Here is a 23,558-nt window from a genome sequence, read left to right on the forward strand (position 1 = left end):
GATGGAGGAAGGGAATATTGTCAGGCAGCAGGAAGGCACAATTGAGGTTCACGGTCAAGAATTTAAAGGGACACCAGTCAGTGTAGTTAAGTTTGTTTCTCCAGACATATTCAGCTGCACAGGTCCAAATAAGGAATGGGCAAACATGTGGATTTAACCAAAATTGTGATTTTCACCGAGCAAGTGATAAAGTGAGAACGGGACACAGGATCTGGGAATATATGCAAGGAATGATTCTAATGATTGGCTATGGATATGTGCTAGGTAAGAAAAAAGAACAACATGATGAGGAACAGAGACAAGAAGCTCAGGAGGTTTTGAAGGTCCCAGGGAGGGGGAGAGAGGATCAAGGAGCATGGGTGTCAGGTTACAAAATGAGTAAACTAGAAAGGAGTCCAGGTGGTGGTCAGAGGGTGATGTGCATGATTGAGATAATGGTAGATCAGAATCATTGGTGATGACAGGGTCCAGAGGATGAATATGGGGGTTGGGGGAGGGGGCATCGAAGGAATGAAGAGGCCAGAATGTTGGAAGGATTAATCCTTATATAACGAAGTCACTAAGAACGAATTTAGAAACAGGTGGAGAGAAGGACAGTGGAGCAGGAAATCACCAAGAAATTGCAGGTGAGTGAGTGGCTCAGGGGTCAGTAATGACTGCAACAAGGAGCACTTGTACCTCCAGGCCCAGCAACGGTAGGAGAAGTGGAGAGACATAGGGCATGATGTTGGGGTGCCCATTATAAACAGGGATAAGGAGCATAAAAGGGAGATTCCTGCTGGGCTCCAGGCCGATGCCATGGGTGAGACTTTGAGTGCTCAAGGGATTCATGTCCCAGGCTCTCTGCTGATAACTGTGGAAGGAGACAAGGCAGCCTGAGGGCCTCGGTCTTACTCTGAGAGCCTGAATCATTCAATGGACAGCAGGACCATGGGGCAAGAGATAGAATTCCCAAAACAAGGGACTCAGTCATGACCCTGGCAGGGGAAGGGAAGTCTTACTCTGGGCATGCAAGAGCACTCTCCTGGCCTCTCTCTGAAGAGTAGGTACCTGAAAAAAAGGGTCTCAGGAGCCAGAAGACTTTGGGCCTTCCATATACCTTTGGAACACCCTTTCTATAAAAAGCCAGCCTCAGGGCAGCCTCCTGCCCCTGCCAATGTCTTACGTAGTGTTAATAATCATCACTTATCCATCTAGTTGATCATTGTATGTCCATCTTCCAAACACATTAACTGGCCTATCACAGATGCCTCCTTAAATACTTGCCAAGTGAAGGAGTTCATATTTATTGAGCTATCTATGTCCCAGGCACTGTGACAAGTCCTTTACATGGATTTCTCCTTCAACTTTCACAACAACCCAACAACACTGGTCTAGCTATCATCCCAATTCACATCTGAAGAACCTGAAACTTAGAGAGGGGCAGGAACTTACCCAAGGTCACAAAGTAAGGGGAATCAAAACTAGATCTTCCGCCAGCACTGGCCTCCTACATCACCACATGGGGGTTATCAAGTGACCAAGGTTGGAAGAACATCCTTCCTGGGACCCATGTAAAGCAGCTCTGGGTCCAGACCAGGAGACCTTCACAAGCTTTTGCCTCCCTCCCCTGCTGGACTCCACACCCAACCACCCATTTTGTTTTGTTCTCTCCCCAAGATCCTCAACTGCTTTCCATCCATCATGATTCAGAAATCTTTATTTTTGTTTCCACCATAGATGTGAAAAGCTGGCTTGTGATGTTTGGATTTCAGCTTAGCAACATAATTCCTGGCTTCCCAAGAGCCAAAATGTATTTCGTGCCTCCTCCCTATGAATTGTCAGAGAGTCAAGCCAGTGAGAATGGACAGGTAAGCGGAGGTTCCTGCCAAGAATATGAATTATTGTCCTCATTCCCTGTTGCAGACAGAACCGCATGGGAGCCAAGGGCACATCAGTAGGGGAGGAAAACATCAGAGCTGGGTATAAAAAGGTGCCTGAAACATTGTGACTTCCCAGGAAAGCGAATGTCAGGGCTATCACCTGTCTGGTGCAGCAAATATTTCTTCCCAACCTCAATTATGACCTTAATTGTGGTATCATTATCTGTTCAGGATATACCCTTGAGTCACTCCTTGATTAACAATAGCACCGAGAAACCTAGTAGCAACCTACCATCTGCACTGTCTATAAGATCATAACCCTTTTGGCTTTTATGGGACATAATATAACTGTGGTTTGCAGTTTCTATCCCATTAAAGAACATTTTTATGCCTGACATAAAACCTCAGCGTTTTATGGCCCAAATGTATACAGATTGAGTTTTCAGAACATAATTTGTGCTTGGGTCTTTCAGTGATGACCGAGAGGTGGTCAGTTTCCATTTGGGTGCTGCGGAGATACTGGCACGGTCAGACAGGAGGGGTGGGCAACAGTGTTCAGATAACCCCTGTTACAGAACAGTGCCCAGCAACATAAAAGTCTGAAAGGTCTCAGCTGCTCTGAATAATCATCCACACTGTGTAACTAGAGAGAGACAAGGAGGAGCTGGTGGGTAATTGAGAACAACGTCCTCTCAGCTCTGCCCTTCGGGGACCACTCAGTGGATGAATAGCCATCATTTCTCTCATTTATCTAAGTGCTGTTACCTCCCAAACACAGCCTCTTCCATTATCCCAGCCTGTCCCCCAACCACCAATTGAGAGGAGTTGTAATTTGTGAGTAGAGAGCTCAAGGCCAAGGAGATAATGGTGATTTCGTCCCTCTGCAGAACTGGGGCTAGGATCCAAAGCAAATGACTCAAAGCCCAGGGATATTCCCTCTGGCCCACAATGCCAGAACCTCTTAGTCTGGTGCTTCTGAAACATTAATATGCACACAAACCACCTAGGGTATGCCTCGTTAAGATGTAGCTTCTGACTCAGTAGGCCTGGAGTAAGGCCTGAGATTCTGCTTTTCTAACAAGGCAGGTCCCCGCGATTCTTCTGCTGCTAGCCATGCTTTGAGTAGCAAGGTCTTAACCCAAGGAAGTTAATGAATGCTCAGGGCATTGGCCTCGAAAAAAATCTAGGTCACAGCAGCAGGGTTCATAGCTTCTCAAACAAACACCCTGCCCTACAGGTCAGGATAGTCCTGGGTCTGAAGTGTGCAAGGCAGCTGCCAAACCATCTGAGGGCAGAGTGACTCTCTCTTCTCCAATAATGGAGAGACATGGTAAGTGGGTAGGCCTGGGTATAGATGTCAGCAAGGTGGCAAACCTCTGTACTGTCTTTTTAGTTAGGGTCACAGTTACAAGGCGGACAGGTCACACCATCAGAGCACTGGGAACCAGCCAGCCTCTGCTAGTTTCAAAAGGTAGGACGTATTAGCTGGCATCGTTACAGATAGAAGACTAGTTCTTACAGGGAGTCCAAGCATTCCCCTTTCTGAGCCTTTTTTTAATGAGCTTCTTGGCCCATGCAAAGAGCTGCCCAGACCATCATCTCAGCCTTCTGTGTTTTCTTCTGCCCACAGCTCATTACAGGTGTCCAGCAGACAACTGAGAGGCATAATCAGGCCTTCATGGCTCTGGAAGGGCAAGTTATCTCGAAAAAGCTCCATGCCAACATCCGAGAGAAAGCAGGCCACTGGTTTGCCACCACCACACCCATCATCGGCAAGGGCGTCATGTTTGCCATCAAAGAAGGACAAGTGACTACCGGCGTGTCCAGCATTGCCAGCGAGGACAGCCGCAAGGTGGCTTCCGTGCTGAACAATGCCTATTACCTGGACAAGATGCACTACAGCATTGAAGGCAAGGACACCCACTACTTTGTGAAGATTGGCTCGGCCGATGGTGATCTGGTCACGCTGGGCACCACCATCGGCCGCAAGGTGCTAGAGAGCGGGGTGAACGTGACCGTGTCGCAGCCCACACTGCTGGTCAACGGCAGGACTCGAAGGTTCACCAACATTGAATTCCAGTACTCCACGCTGCTGCTCAGTATCCGCTACGGCCTCACCCCCGACACCCTGGACGAAGAGAAGGCCCGCGTCCTGGACCAGGCGAGACAGAGGGCCCTGGGCACTGCCTGGGCCAAGGAGCAGCAGAAAGCCAGGGATGGGCGAGAGGGGAGCCGCCTGTGGACTGAGGGCGAGAAGCAGCAGCTCCTGAGCACGGGACGTGTGCAAGGTTATGAGGGGTATTACGTGCTTCCTGTAGAGCAATACCCAGAGCTTGCAGACAGTAGCAGCAACATCCAGTTTTTAAGACAGAATGAGATGGGAAAGAGGTAACAAAATAATCTGCTGCCATTCCCTGTCTGGATGGCTTGGCGGGAGTAACTGTTATCTCCTCTCCTAAGGAGATGAAGACCTAACAGGGGCACTAAGGCCGGGCTGCTTTAGGATACCAAGTGGCAAGGAAGCTCACATTTTTTGAGTTCAAATGCTACTATCCAAGCAAGAAGTCCCACATCCTGAAGTAGACTAAAGCCTGGCTGAAAATTCTGAGGAAAACAAAACAAACGAATGAATGAACAAACACACAAAATGTTTCAAGTTCCCCTAAAATATGACCCACTTGTTCTGGGTCTACACAGGAAAAAAAAAAAAAAAAAAAAAAAGACGTGAAATGTCTAAAAGGAACAAGAGAACAGAAAAAACAAAACAACAAAACACAAAAAAAAACAAAAAACAAAAAAACAAAACACGTACACACGACCGAAAAACAAAGACGTGAAGACAAGAAGGCCTCCTATTCTATTACCTCACTCATCCACACGTGAGCGACGCAGACACATCCACCAGGGCCAGCGTCACAGACCAGCTGAGGAAATCGATTCAGACTGCTTGTTGGACAAATACCACAGACGTTTTCGTTTCAACCAGTACAGGTGCATTGAAAACACGACTTTGGGGGTGATTTGTGTGTAGCGACCGGGGAGGGGGGTATACAAGTGAAACAGTGAGCACTGGAAATACTTTTTAAAGAAAGAAAAAAAAAAAACTAAAAACACACACACACAAAAGGAAATTACTATCAAAAAATCAAAGCGAGATAATAATACCGTTCAGCACTTAACTCTCAGGTCCCAACTTAGTCCGGCCTGAGTTAATTTATTTGAGCGCAGAGTGTACAATTTAATTCAAAATGGTGGCTATAATCACTACAGATAAATTTCATACTCTTTTGTCTTTGAAGATTCCATTGTGGACAGTAATACGCAGTTACAGGGTGTAGTCTGTTTAGATTCCGTAGTTCGTGGGTATCAGTTGCAGTAGAGGTGTGGCATTGTGACACTCTTGCTAATGGGCACCACTTCAGATCACCCTGTACATACATAAGCCTCAAGGCACAATCACCGTTTCAGATTTTAAATTATTAGTGTGTTTGTTTGGTCCAGAAACTGAGACAATCACATGACAGTCACCACGAGGAGAGAAAATATTAAAAAAAAAAAAAAAAAAAAAAAAAAAAAAAAAACCACAAAAAATAAAAAATAAAAAAAAAGTCTAATAAGAACTTTGGTACAGGAACTTTTTTGTAATATACATGTATGAATTGTTCATCGAGTTTTTATATTAATTTTAATTTGCTGCTAAGCAAAGACTAGGGACAGGCAAAGATAATTTATGGCAAAGTGTTTAAATTGTTTATACATAAATAAAGTCTCTAAAACTCCTGTGGACACTGGTCTTCTGTGGAAATGCTTTGAGGTGAGGAAAATGTAAAGGCTGATGGAGGAAAAGGGAGCTTCCTAGACATACAGGCTGAGCTGGTATTTCAAACTTTGGGAGGAACTTTTGTTAGAAGGCAGCTCAATGCTCCCCAAACTGCTCTGAGTGCTAGAATGATCTCTGCCTACATCTGCAGCCCCCTTTTCTGCATGGATCAGAAGTGAGGAAAGTCTGGGCCTGGGGCTGGATCCATGCATGGGTGGGTCCCTCCAGCCCTCAAGGGACAGTCAGGCTTCTTTCTCCCTGATGCCACGTTCTACTTCCAGGAAGTGCTGACAGGAAGTGAGGGCAAACCCTCTCACCTCACTGGGAGATGTGCATGTATTTGTGTGTGTTTATATTTTCTTCCAGATTAATTTACTCCCATATTTGCACACTTGGGGCAACCCAAATAAGGAGAACACTTATGATTTGGATGAATTTTCTTCCACCAAGGCCACAGAGGAATACCATAATCAATAGCTAATATTTATTGATGCTTACTAATGCCAAGAACAGTGCTAAGTGCTCTGCACACAATATTTTCATTTAATCCTCACCTTTCATTCATTCAGCAACATTATAGAGAGAGCTTGTCATGTGCCAGGTCCTGTGCTAAGTTCTGGGGATAAAGGAGGTGGGCAGGCATAAACATGGGTCCTCGCCTCTTGAAACTAAGGGCCAAGGATGTAAACAGATGATAGTCAAATCATTACACTAAGCAGTGAAAACGGCAGGGGTATTAAGCGCCAAGAAGGATAGATGTATAAAGCTATGGAAGCACATTACTGGAGAGGTGACCTAGAGTGAGAACATCACAGAAGTTGCTGGGGGCTGAAAGAGTTAACCAGGTGAAGAGACTGAAAAGCATTCCAGACCTAGGGAACAGAATATCCAAAGGATCTGTGGTGAGATAGTCTGAACTCAAAAGAGGTTAGCAGGAACCGGAAGATGCACAGATTAAAAAGAAAAAAACCCTTCAGTCTTTCTTTCATTAAAAACAAGAGGGAGTCTTTTCATAAACAAGTGCTCTGGACACAGTATGGCTGACGTGGTCATCTGTGTGAGGTGAAGGAGAAGGCTGGCGGCCACTGACCTGATATGAAGGCATTTGGGATTTCAGAAGGAAATGGAAGTGCATTGAGTGGCTGGATTGCAAGGACAAGCTCCTGGTAGCATTCATTCTGCAGGTGAGGAAACTAAAGCCAATTATCCACAGCCAGTAAGTGGTGGAATAAGATTCAAGCCTAGCTGTGGCTGACTTCAAGGCCTCCCCAGGAGGTCTAGGGAGGACACTACCGAGACCCTTCCAGTGCTTCGAGTCACTGCTGCCTTCCCAGTCATCCAGCCAGGCCAGGGGTGGTTTCCCCAGGCAGAAGGAAAGGGAGAGAGAGGCAAGGCTGGCCTGCTTTACACCAGGTTGTCAAGTCTCATGGGCCCTGTTAGCATTATCAGCACAGCAGGCAAGGCTTCAGTAAACCACACAGGGGAACAAACACGTTTCGGACAACTTCCCTTTCAGAAGCATATGTGAACACTTTTGCCAAGTGCCGTGAGTTTGCACCATTTCCCTTCAGGAGGGAGGCAGGAATCAGTTCCTCCTATGTGCTTTGGTCCAGCTGCTACCTGCCTTTAATCTGAATGGTGTCAGGGTCACTTGGATATATACTCACAGAGCAGCCTCCAACTGATCATGGGGCCAGCCTGAATCCTGGTTTGTTGGGGGCTACAAAGGTGTTACTCTGTTGTGTCTCCCTGGGTAGAAGCAGCCAGTGGGACAAAACATGACAGTTAATCACAGGCAAGAAGCCAGTGGGGAGCTCGTTTAGCCCAGAGCTCCTCTGCCCCAACCAGACTCTTAGGTGGCAGGTAGACCCAAAGTGGTGGCCAAATAGTGTGGCAGACAGGGAATCACAAAATGTCACCAGAAATTCACTAGAACCTGAAACTCTCCTCTTGTATGCCAACCATCTTTGAATTATCTATGAGTTTCCTCCTACACCTAGACCAGTCCAAGCCCTCACAATACACACACATGAATCAGTAACATGGAAGGGGAAGACAGCCTTGGGTAAAAATCCTCTCCTGACTTTTCTCAGGGTAGAATGGTCCTAGAATGACGGGAGGAAATTCTTGACCTCTCCCAGAGCATTTGTACCTTGATACAGAATTCTGGAAAGGCAGTGCAGGGGATAGAATTGTGCAAAGACGGCCTGCCTGGAAACATGTTCTAACTCCATGACTCCCTAAACATGGGAGCTTGAGATGATTACATTAGAGTAAATAGTAATAGCTGTTGTATAAGAGATATACCCAGCATAAGTTAACACAAAAAAAGTTGAATTCTTACTCATATAGTCATCCACTGTGGGTCAGGGATGGGAATGGCTCTGCTCCATTCAGTCACTCAGGGCCCCAGCCTCCTTTCACCTTGTGGCTCAGTCTTCTAGGTCTTCAGAATCTTCAACATCCTCTCCATTGAGCTGGTTGATGACACAAGACCCAAGACCACGTGTGTAACTATTTTATTTTGAATGGGCCCTACCTGAAAATGAGACATAGCCTCTCCATTCTCATATATCCATGGACCCACCTGCTGCAAGAGAGACTAGAAAATGTAGTTTGACTCTGACCTTCAGAAGAGGAGACTGGATATTAGTGAGCCCAAGCAGTCTCTGACATGTAACTCATGTCCAAGAGCCTCTGTTCCCTCACCTGCACGTGAGGATTAGTAAGAACAAGGCTGCCATGATGACTAAATAAGATACTGTATGTATCACTAACGTATGCTAAGTACTCAGGAAATGTTAGTTTTTATTACTTGTAAATCTTTGCTCCAAGCACAGGTTTTCTAAGTGTGAAAATTGAGGAATGAGCCATTCATCACATGGGTGAGATTTTTATGCAGGGGTTGGGAAGATGAAGGAGGACCTTCCCTCAAATCGCACTCCACGTGGCAATTCCCCTCTTCCAGACCTAGGGAACATGAACCGGTACTCTCAGTGTGAAACCCTGGTTCATAGCCTCAAGGGCTCTTCAGAAAGATTGACATTTGCAAGGTCGAAGGTCTCAGCAACATGAAGACAGACTATGTGAGAAAGACACTCATCAACGTTGATATCCATCAATATTCAATCACCGAGCACAATTTTGTCCAGCATGTTAGAAGCTGGGCATACAAAGATAAGTATCTCACGGTCCAAGATCTCATAGTCCAAGGTGTGAGGAGAAACAAGCCAATCAATGGGACACAGTAGGCTCAAGGGCACATAGAAGTGATGCATAAAAATGTGAATCCCATGGGGTGCCTGGGTGGCTCAGTCGGTTGAGCGTCCAACTCTTGATCTCAGCTCTGTTCATGATCCCAGAGTCATGGGATTGAGCCCCGAGTTGGGCTCTACACTGAGCATGGAACCTGCTCAAGATTTGTTCGTTCTCTTTCCTCTCTCTCTCTCTCCCCTTCAGCTCCTCCCACACACACACACACACACTCTCTAAAAGAAAATAAACAAAAATGTGAAGCCTAGAGGAGAGGGCTGCAAGTTCTCTCCACGAGCATTTGTGCTGAGCCTTCACAGGTAAGAGAGTGTCATTTGGAAAAGGTGGAAGAGGGCACTCTGGGCTGAGAGGGAAGTATGTGTTAGACACAGGAGAGAGAAAAAAATATGCAAGTCGACTGGGGAGAAGTCCAGAAAGGCTGGAACAATGGCTATGCATGAGCCCCCTGGCCACGTATTACAATCAGCTGGGGGCTTTTGAAACATACCTATGACCTCCAGGTCCCAGGTCAATTAAACCAGAATCTCCAGGGCTGTGGGCACGGGGAGGTATGGGAGCTCCCCATGTGATTTTCATGTGCAGCCTTGCCAGGACTGAGAAGCACCAAGTCAGAGCCCAACAGGTGGCGCGGGCCTGGGATGAGGAGTGTGGGAGAGGTTGAAGCAGGAATGAAAATCAGGCCAGGAAGCTGGACATTCTCCTGCAGGGCTGGAGGGGGCCTACATGGGGTCCTCCACCCTCCACGATTAGGAAATCCTTCCACAAGCAAAGAAGGGAGTAAAGGGGAGCCAACAAAATAGAGCCTGGGAAATTGTAACAGCCCGAATGTACCAGCCCAGATTGAGAACCTGAACAGGGGCGATTGGGGAGAACAGAAGGAGAGCTCCTCAGAACACCATTAGAGAAGGGAGGACGAGGCTGTGGGACTCCCTGCGTGTTGGGGATAGTGTCTGTACGACACAGAGCATCAAGGGCAGGATCCCAGTGTAGCTCTCCAAGGAAAGCCTCATGTGCACCAACGTCTCTCCTCCCCATCCCACTCCAGTGAAAGTACTCAACACCTCAGGAGAGGGGTTTAAGAAGTCTAAGGCTTACCTTTAGGGAGCCTCTGAGGGGCCCAAGTTGGGACTTTCCAGGACAATTCTGGTTTGCCACACCCAAGTCCCACCTTCCATCCTGAGGCAGCTGGGCAGCCTGAGCCTCCTCTGATGCCCAGAGCTGGCACTATGACTGTGCAGCAGCCCTCCAAAAGCAAGGCTGCACCAGCACTGACTTCTCCTGTTTCCCAAAGCCCCACCTTCCCCAGCGATCACTTCTTCCTGGAAAATGCTGGGTTTGCAGTTTGGCCACTAGATGGCGGCCTTTCCCACAAAATCTTCCTAGAGCTGAGTCTGTCGGCTCCAGACGGGTTTACATGTAAAGTGCTGGGCAGTGCCGGTCACTTACCAAGTGCATATTAAATAGTAAGCTACTATTCAGGAAAAACATCAGGCCTTTTTTAATTATGGTCTTTGGAGTCAAAAACAAAAAACAAACGCTTCTTTAAATCCCAACTGTTCTACTTTCTAGCTAAGCCTTGGCTCTTAACCTCTGAAGACTCAGTTTCCTCCCCTGTAAAATTGGTAGAATACTATCTCACAGGATTGTTGCAATAAACACCCAATCTAGTGCCTAGCACATAGGGATGGCTACTGACTGACCACAAATTACTATTATTCTTAGTCAGTGAGGACTGATGGTGGGGCTCCCGCCTTGAAACTAGCTGCACACGCAGTCCCAGTCTTGAAGTCTTGATTTGTGAAGAAGTCAAGGTTCCACTGCCCCCTCCATCTTCCTACCACACAAGCTACATAAAGCAAAAGGGCCTTTCTCTGCTAGCAGGCCCTAACGGTGGGAGGCCTGTGACCCCTCAAGGACAACCTTCCCAGTGGCCATCCTGCCAGAGAGGAACTAGGAATGCCTTGCTTGGGTCCTTATCTGGGTTCTCAGTAAGTAGGAGGTGACCACCTGGCACCCAAACCAGCTCCACAAGCCTTCCCAGGGCTCCAGGGTCCCCAGGCCTGGGCAGAACAGAACAGAACCTCCTCTTGCCTGTCCCCACCTGTCTTTAGTGCTCCATGGGTGTGGCCACCTGTACAAAGCACTCCCCTCATTCTCTCCCCCTCTGCCTTCTCTACACCCTTCCAATGGCTCCCCACCCTGGCTGCCTTCTCCCTCTAAACCAACTCCAGTGGCAGTGAAAGTGATCTCCTTACGCTTATGCATTCACAAACCCTTTTGCCCACATGGATTGCATTTGAATTTTACCACCACCTGAGAGGCCAGGAGGAGCTTAGAGAGCTGAAGTAACTAACCAGAAGGTACACAACAAAACAGGCCCCTCCCAGGGGGCTGGAAGTTCTGTTCCCAGTCTATTACCATCATGTCCACTCCTGGGCCACCCCCTCCACAGCCCTTATCTTCGTGTTAGCTCAGCCAAATACATGCAGATTTCATTCTAACATGCTTCTTTACTTTCCCTCCACCTTTTTAAGGTTTTTTTTTTTTAAGTTTATTTATTTTGAGATAGAAAGAGCACAGGCAGGAAGAAGCAGAGAGAAGAGGGGAGAGAGAATCCGAAGCAGACTCCACGCTGTCAGCAAGGAGCCTGACACAGGGTTCGATCTCACAACCTCATGTAGATTTTATTCCAAGGCGGGGCCCCTGGCCAGAAGCAATCTGTCCAGCTGCCTTTAAGGCAAGCACACGAGCTACAGGAGATGGAGACAATGAACAGTGCTTGGCTCTGCCCCCAGGTGGCATCACTAGATTAATCAGGAGACTAGAGATGATATGTGACAGAACCCCAACTAACTCAAAGCAAAAACTGGGAAGTTCAAAAACATGATGGCTTCAGACATGGCTGGATCCAGACACTCAAAGGATGTCTTTGCTCCTCTTCCAGTTCTGCTTCCCTTGAGATGTGGCTTTATTCCCAGGTGGGCTTTCTCCACATGTGGGAAAGATGATTACTAGCACCCTCTCACCTATGTCCCCATGGTACCCATGGAAAAGGCAGAGAGATTCTCCCTCAAACTCCCAGAGAACTTGGATGGGCCCAAATCCCATCAGGACCATAAAGAAGAGGGAAGGGGTGGTTCCCCCAAGGAAGATAACTTCCTGGACAAAAAACGTTAACTGCTGATAGGGTATCTACTGACATCACTCATTTTGTCCATTCTATCAATAAATAGTGCCCAACATAGCTTAGATGTTCGGTTGAAAAGCCAGGTGCTAGGGATACAAGGATGAATAAAACACAGCTACCCAGGAACTAGTGAGGAACATAAACAATAGCAACACAACGTGGAAGTGCTGGGGAAAGAACTACACAGTGGGTGATGGGGATTTGGAAGAAAGGAAAAGGGCATGTGTATCACTAGTGTCCTGGGAAGATATAGACTGCATCTTAATAGCCAAAAAGGCATCCAGCCCCTCACGGTTTCCTTCCAAGGTTCTTGCCCACCTACCATGGGTCTTTTTCCTTCCCTTGGGAAGACAGGAAACCTCTTATCAACACCAGCCTAGAGAACCTCTCCCAGGGTTGAACTGTGTATAGGGAACTAGATGTCCCTCACTCCCTCCTTTCCTCTTGAATATATGGGGAGCAAGACTACCCCTCAGTGTCAACCATGTAAGGAGAGGTTATTCTGCCCATCGGACCAGCCTCTGCTCTAGTGCGAGTTTCCTCAATCTGGGCATCAGCAACATTTGGAGCCAGGGGTGCTCTGTCATGGGGGCTGGCTTGGTGCAGTGTGGGGTGTTTAGTGGCATCCTTGGCTTCTACCCACTAGATGCCAGTGGTGGTTCCCTCTCTGTGTGTCCCGAGTTTCCCTGCTGTGACAACCCAAAATGTCTCCAGACATTGCCAAATGCCTTATGAGGGCCGGAGGGGGGGATCACCCTCCATTGAGAATCACTGCTCTAGCTCATTTTCCCCTGACCCCTTCCCTCCCTCATTTCTCCCCAGACCACAGCCTTTGGAAAGAAGCCTCTGCCCTCTGGTTAGGGAGGCTAATTCTCCCTAAGGAGACATTTACCAGGACTTGCCTATGTTCATCCAAGGAACAGCCCCCAAGCCAGGGGTTCTAGAACTAGACTAATAAAGCTCTGCCCTGATTCTCCTCGGCTCACCATCCGGGAGTTCTCAGTAGCTGAGTTCACGAGCCGAGCCATGAGCCCAGAGAGGAGGAGAGAATTGATTGCTCTGCCCCACCCCTCCCAGATCCTCCCTCCACCCCCCAGACCTCCCTGAGAAGCCAGAGGCATAGAGCATTCCTGAGACAGAACAGCTGTGGGCTCTGTCTGCAGCAAGGGGCAGCCTCATGAACGTTACACTGATGACTGTCAGAGCAGTCCAAATGAGAGGACCTTCCCCTGGCACTTGGGGGGAGGTGCTAGGACCCGAGATGACAGGGTCATGTTTTATTTCCTCCTTCCCATCTTGCCCCTCTGCTGGCGGTCACACAGTCCCTGAAATGGAGTATGGATGATGCCCTAAGAACAGAGGGAAGGCAGACAAGCCCTCATCTACCAATGACACGCAGGCCTCACCCCACTGCCTCATGGCCTCAAACCCAGCTTCTCCCTGAGGCTCCACACAGCATGGACTCCTTATACTCAGGAACCACTCACCAGGCTGATACATGGGTCTCCTCCCAGCCTTGTGTTCAGTGACATCACCCTGGTGGCTTGAAATGAGCCATGGTGGGGATATCTACATCATGGAAATCAGTAAATTTCCAGGAGACTGGTGTGGGGTTGGGGTGGTAGGACACAAAAGAGAATAAAAACGTCAAAGAGGCATGGGGAGAAGAAAAGACAGAGGATATCCATGGGTTAAAAGCTTTCTCTATTGTACACCTGAAACTAATCTAACATGGTGTCAACCACAATTTTAAAAAAGCTTTCTCTGTTGACTTCAATGATGTGGGCACTTTGAAACTCAAGGGTCAGGAACTCTGGCCTGGCACCATTATAAAATTAATAATAACTGTGGCAGAAGCAGCCAGAGAACATTTTCTACATTCTTCCAAATTTTAAGGGTGGGTTTAACCAGCTCACAAAGACACTGTTTGGGCCACAGTGCATACCACCCCCTGCAGTGGGCACAGATCCCTTTGTTGGGGACTCAGGCATTTATTCCTCCCTCCCACCCCTTTCCCCCCCACCAGCCCCAAGAATGCTGCCTGCAGACACTTCAAAGCCCCCCTCTCAGAAGGGAGCTGTCTGGTAGGTCTGGTAGAAGGGTGGGAGTCATCTAGCACTGGTCTGGTCAATACAGGGGTACAAAGGCAGGCTGCGTGCCTTGGTGAAGGGCTATCCCAGCTCCAGAGCTGGAAAGAGGATTGGCTGAGATCACCCTTGGTGTGCCATCACAGCCTGACCTCCATGCTGCCCAATCCTGGGCCCTCAACTCCTTCCCAGGTGGTCCTGGTGCACTCTTTAAGAAACAGCCTGCATGCAAACCTCTAGCCCAGAGTCTTTCCCAGGGGAACTCAACCCAAGACACCCTCGACCCACCTCTCACCTCTCCGGAGAGGTGCAACACAGCGTGTTTTGCAGGGGGTGCTTTTAAGCAATCTAGGAAGAGGGTGCGGGGAGCAGAGGGAGAAGTATCATGAAGTGTGTGTGTGTGTGTGTGTGTGTGTTGCTGTTTGTTTCTCAGGCCAGCATCTTTGTTGAAGGGCACAGCAAGGGGAAAGAGACAAAAGAACGTCACCCGTGTGGTGGATTCAGCAACACAGTGGACCTCTGTGGCAATAGCCACCTGGTCTGTCGGCTCCACAGACATCTGAGAGTGCAGATACACGCTCCCTACCTCCAGGCACACAACACACGCTGTCCCAAACACACAGCCCACATCCCAGGCCCTGGTTCTCGAGTGCAGATGGGAAGAAGTCAGCCCAACTCATCTTCAGTACAAGAGGCGAAGCTGAAGAATCAGGCTCAGGAGCAGCTCCCGGTCACCGCCAAAGCCTAGACTCAGGCACCTGTCACTTATTTGTGCATGACCCTTTGAAGTTCACAAAACACACGCGTTCATTCATTCCTCAGAGGCTCTCTGGACTTACGGTTTGCCAGCTTTCTGGCTCAGATGCTCCATTTGTGATGCGAGCCCCAGCTCCCGCTTCATCAGACTAGGTACAGATGGAGAGGTTCCCCACCACCTGGAAGAAGGGAGTTCCTGGCCTCCCTGCGGACAGGAGGGCTCTGCTGAACAAACTCCAGGCCATGGGCTGTGTCCATGTCGGTGGTTCCAGTGGAGACAGAATTTGCCTCCCACTTCCCTCAGGAATCCCCCTGCCCAATCTAGGCACTCACTGATAGCACGCTCGTGACCCTTGACCCTCGTAGGGGCAACTGTGTTACTTATTAACTTGCTGATTGGAAATTAGTTTCTTTTCGGAGGTGCTGGAGCTAAACAAGAAAACCTGTGGAAGGGAGGAGTTTCTTACTCTCTGTGCCCTCGTAATGAGTTATACCACCATTTAGATTAATCTAGAACTTTACCAAGACCCCATGTGCCACTGGACTCTTCTACATTCCTGGGGTGGGGAGTTGCTTACATTACATCGGCTACCCTATAGCCTGCATCTTAAAGTCAGGCAGGCCCAGGGCTGAATCCTGGGTTACTTAAATTTTGAGGCTAGAAATGTGGGAAGTGCCAGCTCAGTGCCTGGAACAGGTAAGTGCTCAGTCAGTGGCCACAATTGTCATTATTATCCCTCATTGTTGTCCCCACCCCCACCCCAGAAGTCCCTGGTGACAGAGATGAGACACCTACGGGGCTTAACTGATGCCTGCTCTCATCCCATCCTCTGGCCCATGGCCATGTCGGAGGGCAAGCCAGTCTCTGAAGGCCTGTCATATTGACTTAAGGGCTGCCAAATGTAGGGGCTTCCTCTTCTGGGCTGGACCTTATGTATGATCACCATGAAATAGCAACGTAAGCCACCAAGTGACTGAGGCCAGGGAAGGGGTTCCACCTGCCCACGGATCCCTGCTGATTCCATGCAGGTGCAAGTCTTCAGCCTTCCAGGCAATTTCAGTCATTGAACTGGAGCATGGGGTGGACATCGGAGGCTGCATGCCACCTGCAGCTGAGCTCGTAAAGGGACATCCAGAGAGCTGTCCAAGAAGACGGGCCAGAGCGTGTCTCCATCCTTATTTTGGTTCAGAGACTGTAACATCACAGTCACATCCAAACCCAGATTTCTTTTCCCTAACTTGGACTATAACTGGGCAAGTGTCTTCCCTATCTTTGTTTGGTTTCCTTTATAAAGGCTTACTGTAAAAATGTTAAGCAATTTGAAACATATTTGGAGCTCAGACCGTTTGGTTTACCAGGAGAGAGATGACTGTTGGCTGGTTTGTGATTACAAAGCTGCTCACAGCCCAATATCTGAAGTTCATAAATAGGAAGACAATAGATCATCTTAACTCGGTGCACACTTTTAGGCCATCTAGTTGTTGCTGTCACAGTTCAGCCAACATTTTCAGAGGTGTATCCCATGCCAGATGCTGTGCTAAGATGAGAGCTGAATAAAATATACAGTACCTTTGATATTATTCGCCAATTAACATGTTTGTCCATATGTGTCTTCTCTCTCCTTCCCTCCCTCTGAAATGCTCAACTAGTCGCCAACTTGTTTGAATATAAGTTGTAGACATCATGACACTTTGCCCTAAATGCCTCTGCCTTTGTCTAAGAACTAGGGTTATCCTCCTACATAACTACAGTAAGTACCATGACCACTTGTGAGACCCTTAACACTGACATCATAGTGTCTAACACACAGTTCCTCTTCGTGTTTACCCAGCTGTCCCAAGGATGCTCTTTGTAGCTTTTTGTTTAAAAAGGTACTCCAGGATACACTTGTGGATCATTGCATTTGGCTTCTTCTTCATGTTTTGACAGATATAGAACTCTGTAAAGAAAGTTAGAGAGCTCTCAAATAAAGACTTTTGAGAAAGAACCTTCCGACTCAAACGAGGAAGAAAAATCTTTCCATAAGGACCCTTGGATGCTGCATGCTTATTCCTCACCACAGATGGGCAAATTATTTCTTAGAGGGGCATATGGACTCATAATTCTTCCAGCAGATTAATGCCATCTGCTCCCGACAAAGAGGAAAAATGGTTAAAAGGTGGCGGCAGGGAATCTTAGGCCCTGATCAGGTATGTCCTCTGACACATGCCCATGTCACTCTGTGCCAGGCCTGCCTTTAGGCACTGGGCATGTGGGAAAAATAAAGTAAACAACCCTATCTTCACAGGGTTTACGGTCCAGTTGGGAGAAAGGAAAAAAAAAAAAAAACAGAAATAAAGAAATAAAATGATGAGGCTAGAGGGGCGCCTGGGTGGCTCAGTCAGTTAAGTGACCAGCTCTTGATTTCAGCTCAGGTCACCATCTCACAGTTCCTGAGTTTGAGCCCCGCATCTGTGGCAATGTGGAGCCTGCTTGGGATTCTCTCTCTCTCCCTCTCTCTCTCTCTCTCTCTGCCCCTCCCATGCTTGCATGCAGGTGCGCTCTCTCTCAAAATAAATAAATAAACTTTAAAAAAAATTTTTTTTAATGATAAGGCCAGATCGCTAAAGAATAAAGTAGATGGCGGGACACACAACCCAACCGTGGACAGTGAAGAAAGAAGGCACATCTAAGCTGCAAGCTGAAGGAGAATTCACCAGCTGAAGACAAAGCGGGAGTAGCCTAAACAGGAAAAAGAGCCTGGGTGCATGTCCAGAGCGAGGAGAGAGAGCATGTATAAGGCACATACACAAACTCAGTCACACAGGAGGCACGGAATCAAGACTGGGAGAGCACACCAGGATCAGTCCACACTGGACCCTGCAACACACACGGAGTTGCTGGGACTTTATCCTAAGACCAGTGAAGAGCTGTTAAGAGGTTAACACCAAATGTTCTGTCACACTCTACAGAATGATGGGATAAGCGAAAGAGGAAGGCCAGCTGGGAGCTGCATAAGGTGCTGGTGATGGCGGCCTGCATCTAAAGTAGCACAAGTGGGGCGCCTGGGTGGCGCAGTCGGTTAAGCGTCCGGCTTCAGCCAGGTCACGATCTCGCGGTCCGTGAGTTCGAGCCCCGCATCAGGCTCTGGGCTGATGGCTCGGAGCCTGGAGCCTGTTTCCGATTCTGTGTCTCCCTCTCTCTCTGCCCCTCCCCCGTTCGTGCTCTGTCTCTCTCTGTCCCAAAAAAAATAAATAAAAACGTTGAAAAAAAAATTTTTTAAAGTAGCACAAGTGGAAATGGAGACCACAACAGATGTATATACTTTGGAGATAGGGTTCAAGGCCCTGGCAGGTGGGATGTACACAGGAAGTAGAGGAAAGGGAGAGGTCTAGAGTGACACCCAAGTCTCTGTAATTAAAGTAATGTTTTAGAACAGGGGTAGGTAAACCAAAACCTGCAGGCCAGAGGTCTGTTTCGTAAATGAAGTTTTACTGGCACACGGCCACTTGTTTACATACTGTGTATGGCCGCTTTCAGCTACAACAGAAGAGGTGAGTAGTTACAACAGAGACCATATGGCCTCCCAAGCTGAAAATATTTATTATCTGGTACTTTACAGAAAACATTTGCCAACCTCTGTTTTATATCACCGTATTCCAGAGATGCCTCAGGAAGAAATAGGATATGGTAGTCAAAAAAGTTCGGGCAATTCTGCATTCTGTATGGCTTTCTTGGAAAAATTCACTGTGGATGTAGGTACACCGAATGCTCTGAGAAGTCCTTCAGTAAAGAAATCTCTTTATCAAAGCCAACATTTTCCACATGTATTCATTGTCAGTCTATATTCCAGTTTAACTCTGAGGAATGCACCTGTCGACAGTCCCTTCAAAAAGATTAGGAGGTATTCTGGAGGGGTAGAGATTGGGGAGAATACAAGTCATGAGATCAGTTAAGACACCATTCAAATGACAACAGTCATGGGGCACCTGGGTGGCTTAGTCGGCTAAACATCCAATTTTGGCTCAGGTCATGATCTCATGGTTCGTGAGTTCACGTCCTCCATCAGGCTCTCTGCTATCAGCATACAGCCCACTTCAGATCCTCTGTTCCTCTGTCTCTATGCCTTTCCCATGCTTGCACTCACACTTTCTCTTTCTCTCAAAAATAAATAAACATTAAAAAAGAAAAAAAAATCAGGGGCGCCTGCATGGCTCAGTTAAGCGTCCAAACTCTTGATTTCAGCTCAGGTCATGATCTCACAGATGTGAGACTGAGCCCCATGTCAGGCTGGGCGTGGAGACTGCTTAAGATTCTTTCCCTCCCTCTCCTTCTGCCCCTCCCCCAGCTTGCTCACACATGCTTGCGCTCTCTCTCTCTCTCTCTCTCTCTTAAAAATAAATAAAAAACAAATGACAAGAATCAGACAAAAGGGCCTGAGCTAGGGCTTAGGTCAAAAAGAAGGAAGAGAGTACGGGAGGCCACAAAGGCAGAATTCTCAGTTTCCTACTTAGATAACTGTAGGAAACATGAATGGAAATAGGGATGTAGAGTGGGGGGGAGGAACAGGGAAGCAACTAACTGCAGGAAAAGGGGTGAATTCCAACTTAGACACACTGAGTTTTGTTGGCTCAAAGTAAGCAATAAACTTCTGCTTCTAGAAAGAAGTAATAGGTATACTTTTCCCTACTCCTTCCACTAAGTATAACCAAGACCTTTGGACATTATACAGAAAACAAATGTAGGACAACTCTTCAAGTGCAGAAAAGGAGGCAGGTGGCTAGGGACCTCAGGACCTGAGAAATGACACGGGTTCCCTGGATTTTCTTTTTGCTTCACATGTCCCTGACTGTTGTGCTGGAGAAACAGAAAACCCAGAAATGTCAATAGGTCCATACAAAAAATGTTTGACAAAAGTCAGCCAGAGGGCCAGAAAAGGGGCAGACTAGCACACAGAGATCATTTAGACAATAACCATCTTACTCTAGCTAAATACCATGGAAAAACAAAAACTGTGGCCCAATTTTCAGTCACACCAGCAAAAGCCAAGTAGGAACCCTAAGCTTCCCTCTTTAAGAGGCTTTAATAAGGAGCCCCAACACTCCTGGGATTGTGTCAGAGAAGGCCAAAGGGTACCTCCCAGGTGTCAACAAGACCAAGTGGGAATTTGGACTTCCACCTCCACCTGGCAGTAACCGGGTGCCATATCTCTCCACCCCCTTCAACCATCCCCCACCTCTGCTGGAACAGTATCAGAGAAAGCCAGCTAACAACCAGTTTAATAAGATCCGGAGTCTCAGAACATAATATAAAAATGTCCAGGTTTCAGACAAAAAGAAAAAGAAGAAAAAGAAAAAGAAAAAAAAAACCCACTCAGCATAACAAGGATCAGGGAGATTTCAAACTGAATTTTAAAAAAAGACAATCAATAGATGCCAACACTAAAACAATAGAGATGTTAGAATTTCTGACAAAAAATTTAAAGCAGTCATGGTAAAAATGCTTCAATAAGTAATGATAAACACAGTTAACACAAAATGAAAAGAAAAAAAAAAAGAAAGAAAGAAAGCCTTAGCAGAGGAATAAATGACATAAAGGAGAACAAATGGAAATGTTTGAACTGAAAAATTTAACAACTCAGACATGAAAAGCTCAGTGCCTGGGTTCAAGAGCAGAAGGTAAGAGACAGAGGAAAGAATCAGTGATCTGGAAAAGAGAACAACGGACAGACATGACCTAATCTGAACAACAGAGAGAAAATAGACTGGGGGGGGGGGAGAAGCACAGAGCCCCAGGGATCTGTGGAACTATAATAAAAGATGGGAGTCCCACAAAGAGAGGAGAAAGGGTGGAACTGTAAAAGGAATCAGAAATAGTGGCTGAAAAATTCCCAACTTTGACAGGAATCATCAAACTACGGCTTCAAGAAGCTTAGTGAACCCCAAACAAGATGAACCCAGAGAAATCCATACTGAGACACACAATTAAACTTTTGAAAATTAAAGATGGAGTAAACAAAGGGTCTAAACTTTTACTGAGCTGTTTCAGACCTTTGGAGGCTAAGTACCCAGCTGAGTAACCAGTGCTGAGGAGAAAGAACTCTGTTCAGTCTGAATCAGTGTGTCAATGACAGAGCAGGAAGCCATGTGTTTGGAGAACGTTGCAAGATTTTAGGGTGACCACCTCCTACCTTGTTTCCCTCATGGAAACAACCTCCTGTGGTTTTCAGTGGAATGGAAACAGTGCTCTTTGGGGGCATTGAACACACCAAATCTTCAGGGTCTTTCTCTCTGCTGCTCCCATAGGCTGGAATGTACATGCCTTGCCTCTTGACATTGCTGGCCACCTCAGCTTTCTGGAGAAATGTTACCCTTCAGAAGGGCTTTCTCCTTTGGCTCTATGTAAAGTAGATTTTCTACCAATCCCCACCCTATGAAATTTTATCATAGCACCATTGTTCCTGTCTTGTTATTGACCACAATGTGCAATTACTTCTTCAGTTGTTGATTTGTACATTGTATATCCCCCTTGCCAAACTTAAGCTCCATGAGTCCAGAAACCACCCTGTGTCCTGAGTGCTTCACCCATGGTCTGGTACACAGCTGACAGACAAGAGTCTGGTTGAATAAATGACTCAGGAGCTGAGAAAGAAAGGGACCCACCTTTAAAAGAACCACTGTGTTTCGGGGGCTGAGAGTGTGCTTCATTTACATTAGCTCATGTAGTTGTCACATGTTGACAGGAAAGTGGGTACTGTTGCTCTCATTTTACAAACAAGGAAACTGAGGCTCAAGGAGATGCAGTCTCATATGCTCAAAGCCCCACACAATAGCCAAGATGCAAAGCCAAGTTTCGCACACAGATTTCTTCTCCCCTGCCTATGTATTTTCCACTACTCCGCCAGCCCCCCTGTTGAGGCAACTCATCTGGGTTTAAGCCCCAGCCCTACACTCTTCTTGCCAGTACCTTACAAAATTCCCTCAGATTGCTCATCTAAAATTCTGAGAATGAGACGTCAAACTGTGAGCAATGGACAGGTAAAGAGTCTTTCTTCCCACCCGTCTCTAAGCAGTTGGGCTGGAGTTTAATTTCAGCGCCTGGGTACCATGGCGATGCAAGCTCTATAAATACTCGAGAGAGGCTTCTTTCCGCCAGCTTGCTGGTTACTGCACTTGCACCCCCACCCCTATTTCCCACCAGGGCTCCTCTGCTGCTGCTGGGGTGGGGGCAGAGGAAAGCACTGCTCTGCAGGAACTCCCTCCCTCTGCTCACACTCTCTCTCTCCTCTCCACACCCCCACCCTTGAAACTGAGATCTCCACCTCCTCCTTCAGTGCAGAATTCATTTCCTCATCCTCCAGGGAAAGACTCAACAGCTCCTAGCCCCCAGTACCCAGAAGACTCTTGGATGGGAAAGTCAAAACCTCTCCTACCAGCCCCAGGGTAGCCTCCTGTCCAGAAGAAATCCAGTTCAGTTAGTAAATGAACAAGAAAGGGATAAAAAGGGGGGAGAGAGGCAGGCAGCATGGGGAGAAAAGTGCTCCTCCTTCCAATGGTGACAGCTTGGGCTTCGAACCCCTGATACCTAATCCCCCAGGAGGGTCTTGTTGAAAGCACTGGTAGAGGTAAAGAATCAGGTTGGTCTGTCTTCTGCTTAGAACTCAGAACCCCTGCCTCAATCCTGCCCTCTCATTGTAAACTCAGCTATGACCTCAGTATGCCGGCTCCCACGTCCAGCCACTCCAAGTAGATAAGCAATTCAAATGAAAGCAGGAGTTCAAGATAATCTCCTGGATAGTCCTCTACCCCCTTCCACCAGACTGTGTCCTGAAGTTCCTCTTTCACTGACACTCTAGAGCCCACACAGTTATGAATTCAGAAGCCAAAACCTACTTACTAGAAGGAGCTGAGTTGGAATCTTGACTCTATTATATGCTATGTCACTGCAAGAAAGTCACCTTATGTCTTAGAATCTCAGTTTACATATCTGTAAAATGGAACTGGTAAAAACAAGGGCAATGAGTCATTATTCAGACACCCCTTCTACTTGTAAAATGAGTAGGCTGTGCTAGACTTATTTTGATTTATTTTCAAGCACTGTATTAAGCACTGAGGACCCAGAAATAAATTAAAAAGCCATCTCTTCGACCTCGGTTCTCCTATTGCCAAGGTTTCTTCAAGCCCAATTTTCTCCGGCTTAGGACATGTTTCCCATCATTGAAAAGAACAGTCCATGAGCCCAGTTATGAACCTCAAATAATGCATGGCTATAGAAAAGGGACATTCTGGGCTCAATCATACAAAAGGAAGTGTGTGTGGGAAGGACAGCATGAGGCAGGGAGTTACAAACATGGAATAGGAAGAAAAATCTCAGCAGAGGTCTTCACAGCCTTCATTTCCCTGAGGAATTTAGAAGCTAACAAGAAACTACTGCTGACATTTCTGTTCCTTTTTTTTTAAAGCTTAATTTCTCCTCCTTACCATCTTCATGAAATATGTTACCCTGCCACTCAAACATTCTCTGAAACACATATGTGCAAACTGGCCTTTCTCCTTTGCTCATGCAGAGGGGGCAAGGTTTTAAGTGGGCGTCT

General features: G+C 47.2%; 1 protein-coding gene and 1 long non-coding RNA gene across 20 annotated transcripts in view; one reads left to right on the plus strand and one right to left on the minus strand.

Moving 5' to 3' along the window:
• The window catches only part of TENM2 (teneurin transmembrane protein 2), a 1,151,751-nt gene extending 1,146,103 nt beyond the window's left edge, over positions 1-5,648 (plus strand). For 17 of the 18 annotated variants that reach the window (XM_086710697.1, XM_086710377.1, XM_086710256.1 and 14 more), the window contains 2 exons: positions 1,720-1,850; positions 3,493-5,648. In XM_086710697.1, the coding sequence (XP_086566823.1) occupies positions 1,720-1,850; positions 3,493-4,254 (893 nt within the window). In that variant the 3' untranslated portion in view covers positions 4,255-5,648. The remainder of the gene's footprint in view (positions 1-1,719; positions 1,851-3,492) is intronic. The other variant, XM_086711354.1, reaches the window with a different exon arrangement.
• LOC147584179 (uncharacterized) overlaps positions 1-15,304 on the minus strand; it is a 61,183-nt gene extending 45,879 nt beyond the window's left edge. For both annotated transcript variants that reach the window (XR_015252890.1, XR_015252852.1), the window contains exons 1-2: positions 15,069-15,304; positions 8,027-8,159 (exon numbers count right to left, since the gene is read on the minus strand). This is a non-coding gene — a long non-coding RNA (uncharacterized LOC147584179). The remainder of the gene's footprint in view (positions 1-8,026; positions 8,160-15,068) is intronic.
• Between the last annotated feature and the right edge of the window lie 8,254 nt (positions 15,305-23,558).

The sequence above is a fragment of the Puma concolor genome, chromosome A1, assembly GCF_028749965.1.
Source record: "Puma concolor isolate L17-30 chromosome A1, mPumCon1.1.hap2, whole genome shotgun sequence".
Classification (NCBI taxonomy): domain Eukaryota; kingdom Metazoa; phylum Chordata; class Mammalia; order Carnivora; family Felidae; genus Puma; species Puma concolor.